This window comes from Polyodon spathula, chromosome 1 (assembly GCF_017654505.1).
Source record: "Polyodon spathula isolate WHYD16114869_AA chromosome 1, ASM1765450v1, whole genome shotgun sequence".
NCBI lineage: Eukaryota > Metazoa > Chordata > Actinopteri > Acipenseriformes > Polyodontidae > Polyodon > Polyodon spathula.
In genome coordinates this window covers 19592909-19614033 of record NC_054534.1, presented here as the reverse complement: position 1 = coordinate 19614033, position 21125 = coordinate 19592909, and the positions used below count along the sequence as shown (strand labels likewise).

Here is a 21125-nt window from a genome sequence, read left to right as displayed (position 1 = left end):
TGTACTGCCAGTTGCTGAGAACCTTTCCCTTTCAAGTGTCTCACCTTCACTATAGTTGTCCAGACTGCTCAAAAGCAAGATTGGACATGGCTAGTTTACAAGACAGCACATCCAATCTAAACAATAGACCAGACCACCTTTCTGTCTTGTTAAGTTGTTACATGCAAAACATATAAATAAGCAATCCTGCTCCACTTCCTTCTTTCCTTTTCTGTCCCTGGTGAACTTCCACAACTACATTTCTTACTTGTTATGCCTTACCCTCATAGTTCTGCTTCTTGAGAGGTTACAAACTTGTAAAATCTTAAATTAGGCCACGATAAAATCCATACTGTATGGAAGTGCACTAAGATTTTTTTTTTTTTTTTTTAATTACCTTCTGTACCCTTTAACAAAACATTTGTTTATATATATATATATATATATATATATATATATATATATATATATATATATATATATATACACACACACACACACACACACACACACACACACACACACACACACACATTTGTTAAAGTGTACAGAAGGACCTTTTTACTTTATTGTGTTACATGTTCCCATCTGTTGCTACAACTGTTTAACTAAGGGATGTGTATTGGTTTAATTATTATTTTAATTTTTTACATTTTGACCACTTTTTTAAACTTTTAAATTGCATTCCCTCACGACGGCTTCCTATGTACCTCTCAGAACTACATTTTCCATCACACTCCTGGATTTACTATTGAGCAGGAGGTTGGTGGGAAATGTAGTTCTGAGAGGTCCACATGGGTACATGGGAATGCAATTTAAAAAAGTTTAAAAAAGTGGTCAAAATGTAAAAAAATACATACATAAACCAATACACACACCTTACGTAAACAGTTGTAGCAACACATGGGAACATGTAACACAATAAAATAAAAAGGTCCTTCTGTACACTTTAAGGACCAAGTGGTATATTGACAATTATGTAGGCAAATCAGGTCAACACACAAGACAAATATTTGCTTATCCCAGTACTTTAAAACAGCAGGTGAATCATTCATGTTAGAATGTATATCTTATTTTATTTATTAACATCTTTGACTTAAGCAACATCAAATCTTACAAAACCTTTTTCTTTTGTTCTGAGAGCGAGGAGATGCCTTATGTCCACAGCTAAGATATCAAACTTCTATTGGCAATCTGTGTACTTGCAGACAATGTGTGATGCTGGCTTTGTACCTCTGATATATGGATATATGAAGGCAGACTGAAAAGCATTCATTATGTGTGCTTCAGGTTTGGAGAACAAACCTAGATTAATGTACCAAACTAATCAGATAAGTAACAGCGGGATGCTTGGCACACCCCGACACTGATAACCGATGCTTGAGGTAGACACTGCTGTGGTAAGAAGTGCACATAAAAGGAATCATCTAACATAAAAATTGCAGCAGAGGTAGAAATGCTAATGTTTTACAAAACCACACTGTGCAGAAAATCACACTGAAACAATAGCAGAAGAAGCAAGAGCAGGCCTGGTGCCTTGCATGAGGGCATCCTAGGGAAGTGGGCACATGCAGGGTTCCACAGGCATGCCAGAGTAGCTATAGTGTCTGCTACACAGGCTCTTACCTCAGACTTCTCCATTTTGTTCTCGGCATCAACCTGAGTGACAATTTCATTCATATTCGTCTCTAACACCATTCCTCCCATTACCATCTCAGAAAGGATATTGTGAACCTTTCAACAAAACAAAAACAAGAAATTACTCCATACTCTTCAGTTCTGTCAAGTATAAAAAGCAAACACTGAGAATACTTTTCCATATGTAACAAGAACAAAAAAACTAAACATTGTCACTTCACTTTTAAAAGTGTATTGTTATATTTGATCCCAAAAATGGTTTTCCTTTTAATTTTAAAATGCATTACTCTACCAATGTAAAGAAAATGGTTCTACACACCCTTAATGAGCAGTAAAATCCCTCTATACCGACTATCAAAAGGGACTACCCTAAATAATCATTCATTTTTTCATGCATTTCATGCTTGTAAAAGACAAATCACGGGATCAAATTCCTCAATCCAAATAGCAAGTGAGGCATGGGGCAGCTACTATACAGAGAACACTACCATGCACTGCAGTGCGAACGTAGATAGACTGCCTTCTTTAGGACAGGGTGGAGCAGTCAGCAAGGTCTTACCTCTCTCACTACCAGACAATTAGTATGATACAGAAGAGATCAGCATCATTTACAGTACAGTTAAGATGATGATGATGATACGCGAATGCTCAGGCAAACTGCTGTCAAACAACGATACACAACACCCACTCCTTTACACAAACCCTTATTTTTATATCAAACAAACCTAAAAGAAAAATGTCATAATGGAGAAAAGATTTCACAGCATATCCAAGGTCAGGTGGGTGAGAATTAAACCTTACAGGTGCAGAGAAGACATGTACTGTATGAGATATTTCTCAATTCTCATTCAAGATGGAAAAACATAATCTTATGAAGGAACATGTTCCCAGTATACCTGTGCACAAAGCAGCTGGTGGACCAGCACTAAATAACTAAAATCTTTTCGGTACCATACTGGGGTGCAGAATTTAGCGTGTCTTCAGTTTACCGTGCAGCACACAGAAGCACGGGTTAATCGAAACGGACAAGATAATACACAGCTGTAATCAGAGTTGAATGTTTAACGAGGACATTGAAGGACATCAAGACTTAGCAAGTTTAATCTAAAATGCACTAGCAGACAACAAGGTGTGTTTTAATAGTCGTGCAGCACCAACAGTTTGTTTCTTGTTCTGAAGATGTGTGTTTTCACTCTGTTCAAAGTTGACTTCTTGAACCCACAGCTTAATTATATTCATTGACAAGATCGCAGCAATACATCACTCCTACTGGCTTCGGTTCTGTTCCTATTAAGAAGGATGGCAGCTTCTTGTCTAAAAGATTCAACGTTTTCCACCAATCGGGTATAAAGAAGGCAGGACAGTGGTTATTGGCACCAGTTTTATGAACATCCTCATCTTCCAATGAACCACATAAACAAACCATTGCCTACATGTACCTGCATGATTTACACCATGTGTGGTTGTAAAATAAACCACTGAAGAATATGTCGTAAGAATCACATAAAACTGGTCTAGGAAAACATTCCCTCTTCAAAGTATTTAAACAAATAAAAAAAACTCCTGGAAAGTTTTAGGGCAGCCTCTTACATGCAGGCAAACTGTCACTCTTGTATGTCCCTCTTGTTGTCTTTACCTTTTCAAAGCCTATGACAAAAGATCTTGGCATTTTTCTGTCTCTCCTAATTAATTAAATTACTTCTAAAAGTTCAAACTTATTACAAATAAAACACTATTTTCACATTTAAATGTGCCACATAAGGGTTCTTATCAGAAATATATAGTTAAATATAAAAGGTTAAAACAGTGATCTGCCTACAAAAGAACAAGGGGTTCTATATGGCCAAAAGAGGTTCTGTTTTGATCACAGTGGGAACTGGAAATCTTGTGAGATGTCGTAGCCAAATCAGGTTTAAATGGAGGCTGGTCAAATACATTAGTAAGGTAACTGCAATAGTTCTTTTGAGTATTATTTTCCATCTATCAACTTACTAAACTCTAAACAGAAATCAGAACTCATTTCTTCTACATAGTTAGTTATATACAGTATATATGGTTTCTGAAACGGACAACCCCTTCCCTGACCAAATCCATATGTTATCCATGCACCGGAGTGTTTTCTCTTAAATCAAATTGACACCTTGTTGTTGTGTGTTTGTAAAACACTTTAACAAACATTTCCGACAACAATGTACCATGGCACAGCAGGAAAGCAAACTCCACTTGTGTGGGATTCAAAAGCTTCAAGAAGATGATCCACAACTCGATTTGAGATAAATAACAATAATCAGAGAAACACATGTGTGTTCGAGCCCTTGCTAAAAAGTGAAGTGTCATTATTTTGAAAACCACACCAGACAGATTAGCAAACAGTTGTTTGACTGCTAGCACTAAATAGTAACAGTGAGGAAACATTTGTTTTTCTTGTACAGGGCTGAAATCTTTCAAAATCAATTGGACGTTTAACAAAATACAAATGGGACCATTTATAATACCGAACCAGGATTTAAAAAAAAAAAAAAAAAAAAAAAAAAAATAAAAATGTACATGCTGCACTGACCTTTAGGTATCAAAATTCAGGAAAAACAGATATTTTTCAGTCTTGCAGAACGATAGGAAATACCAAAAGCTATCTAGAGGATTAACAGAGTGAAGGGCTTTGTACTACAATTGGGTAAAGCTGTCCAGACTACTTGAAAAGACACGTTTTGAGGAGATGTTTTGAAGACTTCTATTCCCCAAACACCCCCCCCCCCCCAAAAAAAAGTACTTTAAACACCTGTGAAATACACCCCCAACAAGAGATGAAAATACAACTATTAGTATTTTTAAACAGCACCAGTAACACCAGAACATTGGGGGTTTACCTCTGTATCCTTCCTGGATGGCTTACATTTCTAGGAGTTATTGGGTCATTACTCCGTACCTTCCAGAATATCCAGTACTGTCACTAGTATACGTATAATAAGTTACAGTACTTTGTTAGAGCGATTTATAAATAAGGGTTATACGCAGACTGCCTTAGCTCAACTCAAGCTCAAGACACATGTTGTATTATGTCAATAAATGCTCAAAACCATATGGACATACCAAACCTTTATTCCAATAAATTCCTATGTATTTGGGCAGTTGTCTAAATGTCAGTGTAGCTGAACAAGTTCCATGTAGACATACATATGGAAATAATGTTTGAATGCACCCCTGCCTGGGTACTGTCAACATATTGAAAAGGCAATAAAATTCCCAAGGGACTATGCAGCTGTGTGACATTATAAAATTGTTAACTTCAATAAAAATTACCCAAACAAGAAAAAAAGTTCAGTTTTTGAGTTCTGCAATGGTTGTGTCTTTGTGCTGAAGAAATGTGACATTGCCATCAACTGTATTTTTCAACTCTCAACAAGTATATTTGGGATTGAGAGTGACACAGGAATGAAACTTGAGCTCCGTCCCATCCTGCCCAATCATAAATTTCTGTCCCATCCCATCTTGTGAAAAATGTTTCAATGTAAATTTTGTTCCCATTCCGTACTGTTCCGTACATTTTTTTTTCATTCTAGTCTTGTCAAAAAATGTCCTGCCCGTGCCCGTCCCGTGATATTTAAGAAAGAGACTTCTTTTAGCCTCTCGCTATGACATTTTTTCCTTGTGCTTTTCATTCTCATCCTGTTCCTTGTTGAACTTTTTTTATTTTATTCACTACTGCCATATTGCCACTGCAAGAACAACAAGAATCACACAAATCTACTTCAATCATTTTATTATGCATAGCGTGTTGATAACACAAACAAAAAAAAAAGGGGGAAAAAATCCACTTGAGGTCCACAGTCTTGAGTTTTACTCCAACTTGAACTCCTAATAAGTTTATTTAATCCAACTATTTGCGGAGGTTGACATTTAAAATTGGTTTACAGTTTTACTATAAATGTTATTTGCTATCAATGACAGTAAGACTTAGTGGGGTTGAACTGAATGGGTGGGCCAATTACATCACTAAATGGGGTGCGTCAATTAAAATGAGTGTCATTGATACAAGGGTTACTTGTCGTGCTGCACTGCTCTTACTGCAGCCTTCAGTGTTGCTCCCACCCATTCCCGGAGACTTCAGTTCCGCTCTCATCCGTTCCCATGAGATTTAAAACTCTTTATTCCCGGTCCCACCCGTTCCATCAATTCCCGCAAACAAAGAGAAATGTATTCCCGTACCGTGGGAATCCTGCGGGGTCCCGTCCTAATGTCACTCTCTAATTTGGTACATGCACCCCCTCACACTGCTGTAAAAATAATACAGAGCTATCAGCAGCTTGAGAAACAGGATCACCATGACCTACATTCACTTGTAAAAATGGAATTAGACAAATGGACGGATGCCTCCACATACTCTCGTCTGCCCTTATAATGTTTTATTACAGATGCATAAGCGGTTCGCTAGATAAATGTCATGTAAATGTGTAAGTGTGACACTGATAGAAGGTTGAACAGACCAAAGGACTAAATATACAGTATCCCCAGATTCTTAAACATTCAATAAGAATGTCTTTTCTCTAGCTGTATGTAACACACTGGTCTGCACCCAGGTTTACTTTGTCATCCATTTCCAGTCAGTTGTTTGGTTTCTGTCCAAATTCATAAAATGTATGTACTTATTTATATATTAATTAATGGTATCTACATACATAGATTAGGTCCAGCATGGAAGAATGAATACAACACATTACAATACATGTAATTGCAATGAAGTCCAAGGCATCAATAGACACGTTGCACAGTCTACACACTATATTATACTCTAGTACTCCACATCGAAGTTTCTCTAGAAGCAGACTTTGGACCTGAAGCACTGTTTAAGCTCAAGGCTGGCCCACATCAGGTCTTTGCACCCCATCCAAACATCTGAATCACTCTCCCCAATACAACACTTGCATGAAAAGAACATTAACAAAAGGGCACATTGTATCACTGTACCTTGTCCACATGGAAAATTAAATCCAGCTCACAGACGTTCTCAAAACATTTGTCTAGTGTTTCCACAAATACCTGTTGAGGGGAAAAAAGGGTGTTTTTCAGTTAGGCTGCAATTAGGTCAAACTAGAGATAAAAATAAATACCTGTAGCGCATATCTTTGAAGATACAATATTTTACATGAATATTTCAATATCCTAGGCCACCTCCTACTATGTTGGCAATATACAAACACATCGAAAAACTAAGTCAATAAAACTAACATTAAAAGTTCAATAAAAATTAATATATATATATATATATATATATATATATATATATATTATATATATTATATAGTCTGACTGTGACAAGATCCATTACCTGTTAAGGTGAAAAACTTGTAGTTCCTTATAGGCGTCATGACCGAAGTGGCTGGGGAAACTACATTTCCCAGAAGCCTTTAGGGTTGGTGGTAATTAGCCAAAAAAGGAAAACACACCTGTCTAATTGGGTAGATAGGGTGTTAATTGATTGTTTGCAATTCTCTCTCCTATATAAACTGTCCTTTTGTTCTTAGGGATGAAAAGGGATGTGGCAGGAGTGTTGAATGTGGAGACTGTAAGTATGGAGGGATTAAATTGATAAACTGGATTTGAAACAGGAAAACAGCTTAGCTGTCCTGTGCGAGTTAGGGACTGCAATACAGTGAAGTTAGTATATTCAAGTGAAGATAGGATTTTGGTTTGTTCTGTTTGTAAAAGGGTTTATAGTATTTTGTTTCAACTATTTACTTTGTTCCTGTCTTTTGTTTTGTGAGAATAAAAGTGCGCCAAGGCGCTGAACGATAACTCTGTCTGTGGGTGTTTGCCGTCTCTGTTGCTAGTCAGTCTTGGCTACCCCACTATATATATATATATATATATATATATATATATATATATATATATATATATATATATATATATATATCTATATATATATATATAAAGAATCTCAAATCAATCATAAGTGCTTAATAAATTAATCAGTTTGACCCACATATGTGCGTATATTCGTTTAGTTAAGGTCTGTTTTGTAAAATTCGTAGTCGAATATTAGAAAATAGAAATCAAGGTATCAGATTTGTAAGTATAGACACAAGCAGCAGGAATAAAAACATTCTGAAACACAACATTCACAGGCTTCTGTATGGTGAAGTACAGGTGCATGCAGGATTCATGCACATTATGTACAGTGACTGTGTTAAGCAGCGTCTGTTGTGTTGGAATGAAGACTACATTTTTGTTTCACAAGTTTAGTTGGGAAGCAGTTTCAATTGCATTTAGTATTAAGCTGTAATCCAGAGTTACTTCTATCTAAACTCAATCAATATTTAAATGGTTCCAACATTCACAGTTGCTGTTTTCAGCAAAAACACCAGGGGTGTAACTGTTACAGTACGTACACGTTAACGCTGTAAGGTACGTGCATGTTTGTTATAGAAATTCATGAAGACTTTATTTTTAGTTTATATGTTTGAAACGCCATATATTAAAGTTAAGAAAAGTAACATTTATTTTGGGTTTGTGACCTGTGTTTCATATACGCCATATTTAGAAATACAAAAGCAAATGTACAAAAAAACACCCCCAAAAAACAAAAAAAAAAAAAAAAAAAAACATAAAATGAATTTAACTTGTACTCATTATATAATGTGGGACGGGGGATATCATTTTTGTTTCTATTCTAGTATGTGCTGACCATGATTTACGCTACAGTCGCTTCCACATATGCTTAGAGTTCAAGTTATCTGCTTGTGCCGGGTCCGGGGGTTCGTGTCTAGTAATTGTTCGGAGCTGCATGCAGATCTTTGTCTAGCCATGTTATATAATCTTCAATTTTGAACAATAATTTTTTTTTTTTTTTTTAATTCAGTAAAAACGTTTTATGTTGTATGAAGAGATAAAACAGTTAAAATAGTAAATGTGAACTTACTGATAAGAAACGTAAGCTACAAAATTACAGGTGGAACCCTAGTTCGATAAGCTGTTAAGACAGACGTGATGCTGCATCGCTTACTTAATTTCAAACGTCATAAACGATGTTCGCTGCTGTTTGGGGGGAAATATTCACACAAATGCAAGAGTAACGCACCCGTCCTCCCCCACCCCCACCCTTACACTTCCTGTGTTCCAGGTAATATGACTTCACTTCCGTTAAAGTGAAAATACCATTAGATATAGGATTTCAGTACTTAACAGAATATACAGTTCTAACGATTTTAAAGCAGTCCATAAGCTTGCTCCAGCTCACCTGCTAAGCATTCACGTAGAAATAGCGCCCTCTGCTGTTTCATCATGCATCAAAACATCACGCTGTATAAATACCCTATAGTACTATTAATGAAATAGCTTGTGTGACTATTTATTCAAGGTTATTACATTTACACAATTAAAACAAATGTTTGTTAACATATGACTTCCAAATGAGACCATATATTCAAGTTTACTGCTTTATTCATTTTTATGGAAATTAAAACATTTCCGGTCATTTATGCACATTTTATTTTTAAAATACTGATTACACATATAATGCAACTGACTCAATAAAAAGTTTCATTATGAATATTACTATATACGTACACGAATGTTGCATGTTTGTTGTTTTTCTAATCTTAAATCTCCACAGGGTACGTATGCCAATGCTTGTGTGTCTGCTACAAATAAGGTGTCAGATATTGCGATTTGTCTGCACTGCCCAATCCTATTATTTACTTTAGATAACTTAAACCACAAAAAAAAAAAAAAAAAAAAAAAAAAAGCTAGCATACTGCAAAGGAGCTTTTAAAAATGCATGCTCCAGCTCCCAAAGCTGCATTCATATTTGATGTGCCTCATTCATCTAGGCATTAATATTTCAGTGGCTTTTCACATCACACTTCAAGTTGCATTAAGCCAATTATCAATGCTTTTCTGTATTTTATTCAAGACGGAACAAAAAGTAATACACACACTACAAAATGATTCACATTTTCACAGCTCCATTTCTAAAGACACCTTCAATCACAGCACAGGGATCAAGACTAGAACACTTTCACACTTAACATGGCTGAGAAAGTGACAAGGAGTCTACCAGACTGATTAGATTTTCTCAGTTCTGTATTGCACTTCTACAAATAAGATTTAGCACTACACCTTACAAAACAAAAGCTACTATAACCTCCACACTGAGTCTTGGTGGCCCTGCATCATATGCTGCAATACTGTTCAGGTAGGTTATGTGTGTCCCTGCTCCTCTTATACGGTGGATCTATATGCAGCAGACAAGACACAAACATGTCACCTCTCAGACTACCCAGCATATTCACTTTTCTATAAATTGCATGTATACACGTACTACAAGAAAAGGTGTTTTTTACAAGATATAAGGTGGATCTTTGATTTCATTGCTTTGACGTGTTTTAGCAGACCAAATACCTCAGCAGGAGCTATAAAAACCAATGTAACTTGTTTATAGTGTATAATTTTGTACAGTAGAAGTTGCTTAGTTTATGCATCAGAATATTTGTTAATTTGCAGCACAGGGATTATGTTTAAAGTACAAACCTGCCTGTGGCAAAGTGCCCCACCCCTGGGCTATTTATTTGTGTTGTATGTTACGTGTAGTGTATTAATGTTGGTGTACAGTCATTGGTACACGGGATATAAATGGGTCTGTAGATCACAAGTTGTTTAAAATGTATATTTGTATTTAGGCATGAGGATTGCACAGCATTTAACGTGCAGGTAAAATGTAATAATATGCGAGCACAGGGAATTGCACTTTATTAATTCACGTGCAGTTGTACCGAGACTCTAATAGAATGATTGATTAGCAATCGAGTCTTGGTACAGCTGCATAAAAGCAGCATGTTTTCACTCACCCGGGGTTGTGTGTTTGAGTAGAGAACAGGTGTGGAGAGGAGAGAATTTAAAACAGTAACTAAACGTAAATATATAACCGTTGTTTTGACTCACCGTGTTTGTCTGTTAGTGCACTGTTTGTTTAAGTATTAGTCAGTTTTGTTTGTCTATTTATTTTGGCGTCAAGTGCAGTGTCCTGTTTTTGTCCTGTTTTATTTTATAATAATAAACCGCGCAGCAGCGCATTCATTTATCATTTCATCTCGCAGTACTGTGTGTTTCTTCTGGTCTGACTTCCCCACTACAGCCGGCTTTGTCACACTGCCTTTCTTGTATCATATAGAAAGTACAGAATTTGTTTTTTTTTCATAAACCACTAATCGGAGAAACAGTGCTAATACATAATACATAAAATAAACAGCGTACTAAATTAATTCCACGACTGATGTGGTAAACTAACCTGAACAGTGTACACATTAAGTGCGGCACCTTAAAAAGCAGCCGTGTATGACACATCAGTTATCCTTACTATTGTGTTCTTGTTGTGTATTTTCTTTTATTTCAGTAATCACATCTTGTTAACTTTTTTTGTCGCCTTGCAACGCTCTGCCACTACTGGATCTATATGGTATTTCTCAGGTTACTGGTTACACGCTAGTAGAGTAACCACTGAATTTAGAGAGACGACTTGTTTGAGCCGTTTCAAGGCTTCAAGGGTGCTTTCAACTTTTGAGTTTTAACACTAGAAGCCCCGCAGCAGTCATTTTGGCGGTTTTTGGTTTTAAACTGTAATTTTCACCAGTGGTGTCGCACATATGGGGGGCTGCGCGTTCATGTACCTTTCTGTCTGTATGTATTAAATATTCTCACAAAGCATGAAACGTGGGAGTGCAGAAATAAACAAGATATTTTACATTTTACCTAAAAACCCCAAGAGCAATCACATTGATGGCCACACAGAAAACAATTGTATTGTGATTATACAGCATTCTACTATACTTCTACTTATTTTTATTTACCATTCTGCAATGTGTTTAGCTGTAATTAGATTAGTCTCTACTCTCTACCTGAGTGAATATTTGACAGTCTATTGTTTTCACTTGGTGCCTGCTTACCAGTTGTGCTGTTTTGGTCAGTCAATTAGCATCAGGACTAGTGAAAATAAATACCAGAGACCAAAAGTTTTACAAAGCAAGAAAATATGCAGTTGAAGTTTTTGATGCTTCGCGGTAGTATTATCTGAAAGCTGGCTCCCGACGGTGGTCTGTTCAGGTGTTTTACAATGTATTGGACCTAGCAGCCACCAACTCCTGGGTACTTTACAAAGAATGCACGAAGAAGAATTTACCAAGGAGAGAATACATTTTACAGTTAGCACAGGAACTTCACAAGAAGCATTTGGAACAGAGGGAGACTGTCAAGCGTGTACCCACAGCTGAGACAAGAGGCACCAGTGCCAGGTTGGCAAGTGCAATAAAAATAAAACTTCAGGCAGCTGTGCCCTGTGCAGAAAGGCGGCGTGCATAAGCACATTATCTGTATTGATTGTGAACAGCCTTAGGAATACCATTTTGTCGAAAAAAAGAAAAATAAATGTGACTTTTTTTTTTTTTATAACTTCTTGTGCTGTGCACTTCTGTCAAATGTTTTCTTTTAAGTTTATTTAGCTACGTTGTTCAGTTGCTTTTGCACATCTCATAATAAACCGATGTTTACTGAAAATATGCTGTTGAAAAGTTAAAAAATATATTGCTATCGTTTCAGTTTTATAAACATGTATGTTGTAAACCAATGTCTGTTCAGATGTTTATTTGTTTACAGTTTCTTGTTTTGATTTGTAAAATAAAATGTTCATTCATTCATATATATATATATATATATATATATATATATATATATATATATGTGTGTGTGTGTGTATATATATACACACACTTTGGTTGTTCAGATGTTTATACAACATACTCAAAAAAAAATAATACATCCCATTGTTTCTCCTTTTGTTATACTATTTACAGTATTTTGAATACAGCCATCAGAAAGACTGCTGCAGGGCTTCTAGGTATGAGCATATCTCTGGTCTTTCTAGTGTTAAGAAGCCACTGGGATGCAATGGCTGAAAATGAAACACAGCGAGACACAACAAATTGTTTAAGTAAAATACTTCATACTCTTACCAAGTTGCTCTTTGAGGAGTCTTTTTATTTATTAATTTGTAACATACCTGAATTAGATCTAAGATTCCCAGTTCACTTTCTGAAGAATCCACACAGAAGACAAAATATAATGTAGCGTAATGCCTGTAAATAAGCTTGTTGTCTGACCCTCCAATCAACCTAAAAAAAAAAAAAAAAAAAAACCCAGAGATTTTCACAAGGTTAAGGGTTACAGATTAAAGTATTGGCTGGCCAGAGCAAACAAAATCATTTTCTTCAATTAAGGCATTTAAGTTTGGCAACAGTATCCTGTATCTTAACTGTAAAGCCTGAGCATAAATTAGAGTTAAAGGAGATTTAGAGCGAGGCAAAACTAAAGAAACAAAGTAGGGTATACAAACAATAAATACTTATGCCAGTATACACTATTTGATATCCTCGTTCCTCCTGTACAACACAGATACTGCAGTTTTACTTCAGATTAAATGACTGAGGGATATATTTGAAGTGCAAAGAAGCGGTACATTTTCAAAAAGGCATAAAACAACTAACAGATTACAGGAAGGGTCGGTTAATTTATTGTTTTGCTTGTGCGTAGATCTGCTGAAAGAGTTAAAGTTAAAGAATAGCTTACAGATATTAACCCTAAAAGAAAGAAACATTCCCAAAAAAAAGGCCTATTTTGGATGTGCTCTGATCTCGGATTTATGTCGTTCCACAAATCGTTAGCGAGGCTGGCCTTACGCAATGCTCACAGGAGCAAAGCGGGTCACTGAATCATTTCATGATGAATTATGGAAACACTTGCACTAGTTGTGGATAAAAATGATTACAGCAGGAGTTAACTGAATCATAATCCAAAATGACCCCATCACTTTACAGGTAAGAACATGGGGCTTTGAACTGCAAATGTGCCACTTTTATTCCCCCATTCCAAAGCCAGTCTCAATAAGATGAAACAATTTGGCCACATGCCATGTGTCTTCAAATGGATATATTGATCTGCCAGGGAGATTAAGAGTTTAACACAGAGGGAAACGTTCATCTTTTGTTCCCTGCTCAGGGACAGAAAACAAACACTGTATTTTAAGATTTGTCCAATAACCTGTAGCATATTAAAATGACAACTTTTCACAACAAACAGCATGAAACAGCCTGCAGTTATTGGATTTTTTTTCTGACAGCTCCCCACACAGGGGGTTCTTCCCATATGGCACTAAAAAAAGCTGATGTTTCCAGGAAGAGCATTACTGTTGCAGCACTTTCTAAACAGGACTAGGAGACATGTAGTAAGTCTTAGAAATTGCTTACCAGTGGTACTCACTTGTGGTTCTTTCAATCCATTCCAAACCAGGACTTTGTTCAAGCCAGGTTCTTAAATTACTTAACTTCTTTTTTTTTTTTTAGTAGTCGCCAATTGATTTTTACCCTGTTTTTCTCCCAATTTGAAATAGTTAGGCTCAGCTCACTGCTACCACCACCACCACTCTGACTCGGGAGCCGAGGACACCCTAGCCAACCTAAGCCCTCCCCACCTGGGCGAAGCTTGGCCAATTGTGCGCTGCTCCTTGGGAGCTCTTGGCCATGGTCAGAAGTGGAATAGCCTGGACTCGAACTGGCGACTTCCAGGCTATAGGGCGCAACCTGCTCTCCACATGGAGCTCCTTTGCTGGACGCGCCACTCGGGAGCCCCTTAATTACTTATCATCAATTAAAAAGTTAATCGACCGTTTGGAACAAGTCACTGGATTGGATTGAAAGTCACAAGTGACATCTGTGTACTGAATTTTTGTCAAGCAAATGTGTGAACCCGTTTCATTAAGCACTAAACCCTCTATCCACATAATAAAGCTCATTTCAATCCATCAACCAGATCGTCAGTCAGAGGGGAAAAAACAAGAATGTCTACCCTTTCAGAACAGTCAGTTAGTACTACATTTCAGGGCAAGGTAATCCAGAACACAGCGCAGGACATGAAATCATTTTGATTTCACTTTGCTTGTTTCCTTAGAAATGTGACATGTCTGCAGTCACTTGCGGGACTGTAGCTGGGCAAGATGTCAGTTTTAAAATAACTATTTTCCAGTTGGCACAGCATTAGCATCAGCTCTTAGTTAGGTGTAAGGAAAGACAACGTGTGTGCGATGAATCAGTTGCATTTGCTTGTTTAGCCACATAATTTCATTGTCAGTTTATGGCAACAGTAAGGAAGAAAAAACACCAGTGCCTCGGGTAAATGGGAACTGTCCTTTCAACTGGTTTTTAAATCAGTCCTTGAGGGAGTTCATTCCCATTGATAGGTTCTCAATTTTAAAACACAAGGGAAAGACTGCTTTTCATGTTCTGGTTAGCACATGAATTAATAGGGAATACAAGTATTAGCACAATCTTACTGTCTACTATGGGCTGAGATAATTAGGCTGGTATTCCTCATTATCTTTCCTGCTGACCAACAGTACAAAATTTGGTTGAGCTCCACGGGGGAGATCTGACAAATTTGCCGGGTCTCAGTGACTGATTGTAGCCCAGTTTGGTATTGTTGAATTTTCAGAATGACTGCAAAGGTTTTCCGTGCAGTATTGTAATGTTACTTTCTTGCTCCTTGTTAAAATTCTCTGTCCTCAATTAATCATGTTGCTGTATAAATATTTTAGGTTGTTTTTTTTTTCCTTGTCATCTACCTCGCTCGAACGTTATAAATCTTAACATGACTTCCATCTCATAGAAGCCAAATTATCTCACACAAAGACATTTCAGATGTCTGTATCACATCAACCAAGGTCTACAGTATGTGTAAATGTACCTGACAGTTATTAAAGTATGTGGAAGAAAACTAAAAACTGATGATTTAAACATGTATAAAACAAACAATGAACAATCAAAAGAAAAAAACATTCTAGAGTACAATGCACAGAAAACTATTTAACCTTCAAAAATGATCCGCTGTTATCAAAGCATCTGTAAAGCAAATAAACCTGCAGGTGTACAGTACAGGTGAACGACTGCTTGCACAGTTACTGTAGTCTGAGCCAGTGCTAAAGAAACAAAAAAAAATTGAGTATTATTGCTTTTGGACCTCATAGTACCTCAAAGATGACAGTCAGCACCTCTGTTTTAAGGACCTATAGTGGCACCCTTTTCAATAAGGACAGTTTGCAAATTGTCTAGGTTTTCCTCAGATACAGCAAGGTGCAATGACCTACTGATCTCTGAGCCCCAAGTCAGCAAAATACCCTGTGGAAGTCACAGTATAAGTAAACATTAGTTTGATTATTTTTAACACTTTCAGCGAACAAAACAAAGCATTCCATGGCACAGCTTAATATGAAGAGAAATGTATATTCAAGGTACTGTTACGACAAAAAGGTACATTAAAAATCAAAAAGACAGCCACATTTTATCCGAGATGTGTATATACTGTACAGGTAACCCTGGAAATAGAATGTTTGTATCTACTGTACAGTAGTTTGCATCTAAAATTGTTTCTGAGATAGACAGGCCTTCCTACCCCAGGTACAATAGCAGCTGTCAGCCATCTGGGCTAACTATCAGGTTTCATGGGACAAAGCAGCTTGCATTACCAGCTACAGTTTAAATTTGCTAGCTTACTTTACAAGGACATCTACTGTTTACTAACCAGATTATACCATTTAGTTTGAGTGTTTTTTGCAGCTGGTAAACACTTCAGAACATGTTTTTTTTTTTCTACGTTTACCAGCTGCAAAATAAAAATGGGTAACTATATAAATATCATAGTACCACGACTCCAAAAATGGTTATAGTCATGACATATGTTAATACTTACATTCCACCTTCCAGGAAATTACAAACATTTTCATCTCTTTTTGAGACTAAGTGGAATGTTTCTCTGATAATTTGCTGTTCTATATCTTCACTCTGGATGGGTGGGGGGAGGGGGGAGGGAAAACACAGAAGAAAGGTTCAGAAGAGGGCTGAATTGTACAACAACAAAGAAAAAGATTAAAACCAGCACAGTGTGTCTTGGAAAGATTAGCCAACTAGTAAAGTATTTTGAATTTCTTAAACAAGACATCTGATTTAACACAGAGTATACACTGAAAAGGGGCCAGTAGTCTTCAGGATTTTGTACATCAAAAGTGTTTTCATTGAAAAAACACTTTTCCACAGAACCCCCTCTAAAATAACATTTACAGAAAAGCCTTCTGTAGTAACGGAAGAGGTTCAGCTAGCTCTTAAAGGCCGGATCCAATTCAAAGTGATAATTATATGCGGACACCAGTACCAAAAGTCAATGGCTACAGGGGTTTACCTGTATGTGGAAAAGTGTGACAGGTGAAAAAAGAAGGTATCCAGTGTTAGGTCACTTTTAGTGACACTTAAATATAGAAAGCATAATATACTATATTTCGGGGAGAACACAATATAGATAGATCCTTAATTAACTATATTACTATATCCCTATAAATACAGTATGCATTTATAACAAATCTCCTTAGCAGCTGATAAGTGACTAATACTGACATCCGCATAAGATACATACTTACCTCTTAATTACAAAGCTTGTTCTTTAGTTGAATGGCAAGACATTGGTCTTTGAAACGTCTGGTTTTTTTTTGGTCTGCATCCAAGCCTTGCCTTTCCAATCAATTCAATAGGCTGACATGCCAACTCATTACACTCTTAATTACAAAATGATGCATTGTAACAACTCATAGTGTGTAGCTTCAGCACAGACAAAGCTGTATCATGCGATTACAAGTGATTTCCGTTTCTATGGCAGTACTTGTGTCTTACTTCATCAGGAGTTTAGCAAACAAGTATTCTTAAATTGATAAAGACACTGAGAGAGGACCAGCACAATTCATCCTGAGGAAGCACAAGCCTTCACAAGACACTCATTGCTTATGTAATAATACATTCTATACTGAAGACTGTTTCCTTCTTGATGCTGCTCCTCCAGAAAGTCATGTCTGCCTGAATCAATAATTTATGTGAAAAAATAAAACAAAATACTGCCCTTGAGGATGTTTATCTGGAGGTTTTAAAAAGCATCGATAAGTGGGAACACAATTTGCCAGATGCCAGCATGGTGAGAAGAAAAGAGCCTTGAAATACAAACATACTGTACTGAAAATATTGTTAGTCTTTCAATATTAAATTAACAAAACAAAAACCATGACCTTTTGATTGGGGATCAAATAGTACAACCAGTGCATGCCACTGCACTCCTGTAGTAAAGTAGAAAAACAGAAGAGAATTATGCGATCGCTTCACGAAGGTAGACTATATTAGTCTCTATATATTGTCACTTGAAATACCAACTCTACTTCTTTTTCATGTTCCAAAAGGAGAGAAAAAATAAGTACATTCCTACAGCCCAGGCTGGCGCATTGTGGAGTCTGTTCTTAAGAGGCGTGTGTTATAAAGAAAAGCATAATAAATCTTAGCGTGAACCAATGCTCAGTTGTTTGATAATGGACTAGAATGCCATTGAGTTAGCATGTGATTGTAATGCAATGAAAAATGAAAGGCCTCTACTGTACAAAGTTGTCAGCTGCACAATGACAGCTTACAGAAGACTAAGTTTAAACTCTGTATCTTTAGCTGTGACAGAATTATTTACCCCCCACTATTTCCACAGTAAAGACTGGTCGCCTTAATCTATTGAATGGGGATTTAAATGGACAAATCACTTAATCCACTGGGTTACAAAACAGAGTGATTTAAAGCAGGACGATAGAATCATTAGTGTTGATATACAGACATCCAAATGAAAATTACACTCCTTTAAACTGAAATTTCTACATTTGAAATTTGTTTTTATTGAGTCAACAATATCTAATACAGTTGCACAACATTTGCCTCCTTTTTGCCTGCATCTATTCAAGTATGATTTTTTTGACTGAAGAGATAGCAGGCAATGTATATTTGTACATATTATCATTCTAATAGGACAACAGCCAATGAGAGTACAAATAGATCATCTGTTCTTGCTTTTTAAATAAATGATTGCATACAAAAAAAAGTTTTAAATGTCATGTAGGTCAATTTTGTAGTTACAGTGTATGTGTAGAAAGATATGGAAGATAAACATAATTATGAACTAAAAAAGCAAGATGGGGTAAAGACAGGGGAATAAGGATACATTTATTTAGTGCAAAAATATCAGTATCTTACTGTGTTTTAATTACAGCTGCAGTACTTTAAATAATGGTAAAAACTTTGCAAACTTCAAGGCATAAAAATGGTATTCAAGGTTTTCCAGAAAGGAATACAAACCTGAACAACTGGGGCAGCTGCCCTTGTAATTTATTAAAAAGGGAAGGTCTGTCCGTTTCTAGAGCTCATTTTCTTATTACATGAATGTGATTGAAATAAATCATGTGACAGTGTGCTGAGAATATGCAGGTCAGCTGGGGGAGGGGAGAGAAAACACACCAACTCCACCAAGCTACTAACAAACTGAATCGGGTCTCTTTTCAAATGCATCTGCCCACTGCATGAGCCTGTAACACATCCTGATGCTCAGCAAATGACACAGGAGAGCAGGGCTATGTAATATCCCCTTAGCAATGCTCATCTGCTGATCTAATCAATTAGTTGATTATTTCCGAGCATTATTCAGGACTACAATTATGCATTCTGTGAAAAAATGAATCTTACAATGTATTCTATATCCCCACACATACCTAAACAAATATCCAATCCATTCAGTTTTCTGACACTCAAGGAATGCCTAACATAATTTGCAAACTATACTGGATGCAGTCAGTTTAGATTTGTTTAGATAAACTTTTAATCAAGTTACCAAAAAATGTAATTTTCAAATGAGAAAATAAAATTGTATTTGACTTCTATTTATATTTCACTTCTATTTAATGCCAACTAGCTGATGGGAAAGTGAAAGATTTATTTTGTTTAATCGTTATACAATAATTCACTTGTACAAACAGGTGACACTATGCGATAGCTTGTCTCCACAGTGATTTTAATGATCTTTGACATACAACTATAAAGCACTAACTCTACAGAGCACTAACACAATGGTGTCAAATTAGTAGATCCAAATGCTGACGGATCTAAATAATTCCTTACTTTAAATCATAAAAAGACCTAAGAAAGTTTTCCAAGGCAGAAATGTACCAAAGTGATGCACATGCACTGTCAGATGTTTCATGCAGTTCAGAAATGTATATGATCTCATCAATAGTGTGTATGTATGTGTGTATGTGTAATATATATATATATATATATATATATATATATATATATATATATATATATATATATATATATATATATATGACTTGTTCGGATGAGTTGAAAAAAAAACTTTTTTTTTGAAAAAATAACTAATAAATACAAAAAAAAAAATTAAAAAATTGAAAGCTAAATTTGAGTGGAAATGTCCACTTTTTAACCGTACCTTAGGGCTGACTAAATATGTTTTCATTTATAAACCTATACCTTGACCCTGTTTTTTGTGGGTGTTAACTGGGCCACAATAATTAGGTACAAAACAGGAACCCATCTGTAATCTTGCATGAAATTGTTTGGATCATTATAAACTGTAAATACCAATAAGACTATGAACAAAGTACAGTATGGTGAATAACTGGATATTTTCTAGTATTTCCTGTCAGACAAGTTTTTCGTTTGCTTTTACATTTCTGATTTATTAACTAGAACATTTTAAATGTCCCTCTCAAACAGACGCTTAAGTCCACAGACCAATCACAGAAACAACAACAACAAAAAAACTCTGAAACACCTCTGACCAGTTTATATGTCATTGAGCATGAATCAATCATATATGGTGGAGACTAAGCGCAATCAAGACCTGCTAGCAATACATTGTACCGGTATATTGAAATGCCCTGTATTTATAAATTATTATTAATATTTTATGCCAGTATGTGCGTGTGTGTATATGTGTATATGTGTGTGTGTGTGTATATATATATATATATATATATATATATATATATATATATATATATATATATGAATGAGAGAGATTTACATTATATGCAAGCAATGTACTTTTATTCTGAAGATACCAGTATTGATGAGTGAGGGAAGGTCAAACAATAGTACTGCACTAGTTTCACCTTCTGATGCAGAAAAACACAATGAAATCCGAAATCCATGTGAACAAAATGTTTATCGAAGCTGCTCTCAACAGACTTGATCTTATCATGTCGTAGATTGATAACTACGGCTTTTTTCTTGCTCATTCTAACTTTGGCTACTTGCTACACACTACACAGTCAGAAGCAGATCATCATTCTATCATATACTCACATAGTGTTCGTAGAATTTGGAGAGCCGGGGTTTGCCGTGGTTATTGAATATGAGGATGGCTTTGATCATGGTGTCAGAATAAAAGGACAGATGTCAAGGTATGAGGGTCAGTCTGTGTTAGACTGTGGGGTAACTGTCACACCGACTCGGGTCTTTAATTGTTCTGCTCCCCGCTTCCACCTGAAAATCAGCTACACACCCTCTGCAAGCGCAAGGCGGAAACACTCCACGTCAATTCAT

At 36.2% G+C, this 21125-nt stretch overlaps 1 protein-coding gene across 2 annotated transcripts in view; it reads right to left on the bottom strand.

Annotated features, from left to right (window-relative positions):
• Positions 1-21125, bottom strand: part of LOC121315245 (AP-3 complex subunit sigma-1-like) — a 34225-nt gene extending 13100 nt beyond the window's left edge. For both annotated transcript variants that reach the window (XM_041249290.1, XM_041249299.1), the window contains exons 1-5: positions 20886-21125; positions 16405-16496; positions 12668-12779; positions 6583-6654; positions 1606-1713 (exon numbers count right to left, since the gene is read on the bottom strand). In XM_041249290.1, the coding sequence (XP_041105224.1) occupies positions 1606-1713; positions 6583-6654; positions 12668-12779; positions 16405-16496; positions 20886-20954 (453 nt within the window). In that variant the 5' untranslated portion in view covers positions 20955-21125. The remainder of the gene's footprint in view (positions 1-1605; positions 1714-6582; positions 6655-12667; positions 12780-16404; positions 16497-20885) is intronic.